Below are 5,000 nucleotides of genomic sequence, written 5' to 3' on the forward strand. Positions count from 1 at the left end.
TCGTTTTCGATCAGAAAATCTACAGCAGCGACATTATCATTTCTTGCAGCTTCGTGAAGAGGGGACATTCCCCACCAATCGCAACAACAGACGTCGGCGCCAGCTGAGACTAGGGTCTCCAATGTGCTGATGCTATGTCCTCCGTCTGCCACTGCACAGTGCAAGGCATTTTTGCCACGCCCATCTTGATGATGGACATTGCATCCACAGCTTATCAGGTGTTTAATTGTCTGGTGCAAGCCATTGGAAGCTGCCAAATGTAGAGCAGTTTGTCCAGTTGCAGTAGTTACATTTACATCTTGAACACTTCTGAACTGAAAGCAGTCAATCATCTCGAGTAACTTTTCCTCCTTTCCGGTAGATGGAAAACTGTCGATAAGATGATGTAACGGATAGTAGCCTTTCAGATCTTGAACGTCCATTTGAGCTCCATGACGTATCAGAAGTTTGATTGACTCGCACACCATAGCAGATTTGCAGGCGTGGTGAAGTGGTCCCTTTTTTGTGTTGTCTTGGATGTTAACCGATGCTCCCGATGAAATTAATGTTCTCATGACATCTAACGAGTCCATATCAATCCATCCACAGGCATTATGCAAAGGAGTTTCTCCTCTTGAATTTGAAAAATTTACATTCGCACCACGTTCAGTTAGGACATTTATCACCGGGATGTTTTTGACCAAAACTGCTCTATGGAGTGGGGTGTTTCCCTGGTCATCTATGGCATTGACGTCACCGCCAGCTTCAATCAAAGCCCTTGCAATGCTTGCGTCTCGAACTTGATGCATTGGATTTTTTTTTGAGCTGTTTACTGACGCCGAATGACGGAGTAAAATGTCAACTACAGCCAAGTGGTTCATTTTGGTTGCTATGTACAGCGGTGTGTTACCATTGTCATCTTCCAAATTGATTTCTCTGGGATTATCCTGTAGGGACTTAAAGAGCATCTCTACACTCCCTTCTTTGGCGGCTTTGTGGAGTTCATGATCACTCTCACAGGAATTAAACTCTTCGTACATTAATTCAAAAAGGCCTTTGAATGGATTATCAGTCGCCATCAGTTCTTACAGTGTCACTGACCTAGATGAATAAGTTGAACAAGTTAAATTTGAGTGGTAGAAGATGTTATGCGTGGATCGGCTACTGTCAGCATTCATTTACACAAGGTAGTATTCATCAATCACCATTCAGAGACATGAAAAAGAGTGACCTTTCTAGTATGCATAGCCAGCGTTTCCGCAAGTTTCCTACGTGGCTTCGGTGGCGAAGAATCATTTTGCCCTACTGGCCGTGGTGGCTAAAATTGCGCGGCCAAAACGGGGCAAATCATTGTTTTCCTGAGCCCCTTTCCGTAGGAAAACCGGTACACTGAGAGCGGTCTCTAATTTCGGGTGAACTTCGCAAATCACGAACTTCAAAGCTGCGAGGAGAGTGAAGGTGCATTTTGAGAGTCTCTAAGGAAAAAGCACAGACAGCTCGCAGCCCATTCTTAGTCATAAGACGTTTCCGAACCGCACCTTACGCCCTATTTTTTGACACACGCGTGTCACGTGTGCATATTGTTATGAGGATCAGAATTATTTTTAGTTTATCTGTCATGCAATTCCAGACTTTTCTAGAATTATCTAACAATCTGTAGTATTCCAGAAGTTTCTAGAACTGTGACCCGTCAGTTTCAAAATAGTTTGTGACTCGTAAGTCTAAAAATAGAGGCTATTGTAATAGCTGTAAATAGTAACTTCGGGAAGCTTCCAGACTCTCTTCGGATAGCTACATAAGCGGCTCTCTAGTCGGTCAGTCGGTTGTTGTTGTTGTGATTAAGGACTTCGTTCCCTGTTTGTGATTTCCAAGTGATATCGTGTGACAAGTGAAGGGATTTTCCCGTTCGTCAGAGATTCTGACATTCTGTTGTCAAGACCAGAGTTGGTTTCCGTGGAGTGTGATACTGTGAAAGAAGTCTTCAGGAGATTTCGTTAAAGAAAAGGACAGTACTTTTCCTGTGGTCAGATAAGCGTAGAGAAGTATCCAGTTAATTGTAGTGAAAGTGTAGTCGCTAGCTCGAGTTAAGTGTCTCCCGTTGTTTACAGATAAATAAATAGGCCATTTCCGAGTTCAAGCCTGCCTCCTCTTCAAAGCGAGTCTAAGTGCGAAGTTTTTGTAATGGTAATTAGTTCTACTTTACATATGAATGAAAACTAATTTTCATAACAAAAACTTCGCACTTAGACTAGCTTTGAAGAGGAGGCAGACTTGAACTCGGAAATGGCCTATTGCGTTTCGTGGAAATAGCGAGGTTATTATCTTTCTGCCGGTAATTAGTTACCGTAACAATATAGGCGAATCGACGTCCTTGTAGGCAAAACGACACCTCAAAGTCTTTGAAAACCTTCGGAATGAATTGTCATCTTGTTCGTCGAAACGAACCCGTGGCGTAATCTAACCGCTAATTTTTCGCCGATTTGTTCCTCGACTACCCTGGGCGCCAGAGGTTTTACTCTTCTTTTGCGAGGAGCGGTTAATCCGCCGAACGGCGAACGGAGACGCGAAAAATAAGAACCTCTGGTCACGGCAATTAAGAACCTCACTTCCATGCAACTGCGAAATAAGATATCTTGGCAAAACGGTTTTGAACGGGTTTCGACAAAACACTGACCCCCGGTCAACTGACCCCCTTACTGACCCCCTACTGACCCCCTATAAAATCAATGGGAAAATGAATACTGCTTACTTAAGCCTCAACAACCCTTTCTAAACAGCATTGTTCAACAGTATTTAAGTCTAAGCACCCATTTTAAAAAGGTTAGTTTACATGAAGTAATCGGCCATCACAACAATAATCGAAAACTAACCTTTTTAAAATGGATGCTTAGACTTAAATACTGTTGAACAATGCCGTTTAAAAAGGGTTGTTGAGGCTTAAGTAAGCAGTATTCATTTTCTCATTGATTTTATAGTGGGTCAGTAGGGGGGTCAGTAAGAGGGTCACTTGACCGGGGGTCAGTGTTTTGTCGAAACCCGTTTTGAACAGTGTTTGTTTACACTCAACATTAAGGTTCAACAGTGTAAAGATAGTCCGTTAAGAAACACAGATCTTACCATAGGCAGCCCAAGTTCGCGTCACTAGAGAGCGTGTAATAATTAATTACCAGTGGGTAGATGACCTTTGAGTGCAAGCGGTGTTGCGCTACAGGCAGCCGTTGAGAATTTAAACGCGTTATAAGACTTTGTTTGAGAAATAAAATACCGTCGATTATGAAGCCTAAAAAACGCTCAATTTAACGTTCATTCGATAAAAGGAATGAAAATGACTCACCTCTGGTGTATTCTTGCGCTTTTTGGAGCTTATTTTACAGTTTCGGGAATTCCGTGTTTTCAATGTTCTAAGACGAAGTCAAGGCTGCACACTACGATTCCGACCGTTGTCAGCTCAGAGGCGGTTTGCGACTCGAAAATCCATCCCAGCCGCGATTTTCTCACTCAAAGCTAAAGCCACATCATTTGTGAACCTCCGTGAATGTTTCCTCGTCAAAAATCCCCACACACTTGGCTGGAAATTAGCATTTTCTGCTTCGATTCCACGATAGCTGATGAAGTAAACGGCTGGTGATCATGTGAAAGGTCCCAGAGCTTGGGTCCGAGGTCAAATTAACTCCACCCGATGAGGTACAGTCATTTCATGTACAACACTTACCCCATCCCCAGAGCAGGGAGCTGTTCGAGAAACCGCTGTGGGGATGGCGTAAGTGTTGTACACATGATCGCCAGCCGTTAACTTCAGCAGCTATCGTGGAATCGAAGCAGAAAATGCTCATTTCCAGCCAAGTGTGTGGGGATTTTTGACAACGAAACATTCACGGAGGTTCACACAATGATGTGGCTTTAGCTTTGCGTGAGAAAATCGCGGCTGGGATGGATTTTCGAGTCGCAAACCGCCTCTGAGCTGACAAAGGTCGGAATCGTAGTGTGCAGCCTTGACTTCGTCTTTGAAGATTGAAAACACGGAATTCCCGAAATGGTAAAATAAGCTCCAAAAAGCGCAAGAATACACCAGAGGTGAGCCATTTTCATTCCTTTTATTGAATGAACGTTAAATTGAGCGTTTTTTAGGCTTCACATCCGACGGTATTTTATTTCCCAAACAAAGTTTCATAACGCGTTTAAATTCTCAACGGCTGTCTGGGCTGGTGCACTATATACCAAGTCACCGATGACGTCACTTCGTACCGTGTTCTGCACATTTATATCACTGGCGACGTCACTCTCTGGTTTAAAGGTTCGCTGATTCGATGGATCGCTGGTTCGATGGATCGTTGGTTCGATGGTTCGATGGATCGGTGGTTCAGTGGTTCGCTGGTTCGACGGATCGTTGGTTCGATGGATCGTTGGTTCGATGGTTCGATAGATCGTTGGTTCGATGGTTCGATGGATTGGTGGTTCGATGGATCGCTGGTTCGATGGATCGCTGGTTCGATGGATCGTTGGTTCGATGGATCGTTGGTTCGATGGATCACTGGTTCGATGGTTCGGTGGATCGCTGCTTCGATTGGATCGCTGGTTTGATGGATGGCTGGTTCGATGTTGGTGATTTCGGGAGACTTACTTAAGGCAATTTGAATCCGCTGACCACAAGTTCTGAAGACGAAGCTTGGATTTCGCGCCATTTTTCAGAATCCTTTCATTTCTGTTCGCGAGTGTTTGTGATCGCCTTTGTATACCAAAACAAAGCAATATACAAAGGCGATCACAAACACTCGCGAACAGAAATGAAAGGATTCTGAAAAATGGCGCGAAATCCAAGCTTCGTCTTCAGAACCTTGTGGTCAGCAGATTCAAATTGCCTTAAGTAAGTCTCCCGAAAATAACCAACATCGAACCAGCGATCCATCGAACCAGCGAATCACTGAACCACCGATCCATCGAACCAACGATCCGTCGAACCAGCGATCCATCGAACCAGCGATCCATCGAACCAGCGAACCTTTAAACCAGAGAGTGACGTC

At 44.1% G+C, this 5,000-nt stretch overlaps 1 protein-coding gene across 2 annotated transcripts in view; it reads right to left on the reverse strand.

Annotated features, from left to right (window-relative positions):
- Positions 1-5,000, reverse strand: part of LOC137999730 (uncharacterized) — a 15,575-nt gene that overhangs the window by 6,139 nt on the left and 4,436 nt on the right. The window contains exon 2 of one of the 2 annotated variants that reach the window (XM_068845602.1): positions 1-1,080. This exon is cut by the window's left edge and continues 6,139 nt beyond it. The exons of the other annotated variant lie outside the window; for it this stretch is intronic. Coding sequence (XP_068701703.1) covers positions 1-1,058 — 1,058 coding nt within the window. The 5' untranslated portion in view covers positions 1,059-1,080. The remainder of the gene's footprint in view (positions 1,081-5,000) is intronic. 2 annotated transcript variants of the gene reach the window in all.

The sequence above is a fragment of the Montipora foliosa genome, chromosome 4, assembly GCF_036669935.1.
Source record: "Montipora foliosa isolate CH-2021 chromosome 4, ASM3666993v2, whole genome shotgun sequence".
Taxonomy (NCBI): domain Eukaryota; kingdom Metazoa; phylum Cnidaria; class Anthozoa; order Scleractinia; family Acroporidae; genus Montipora; species Montipora foliosa.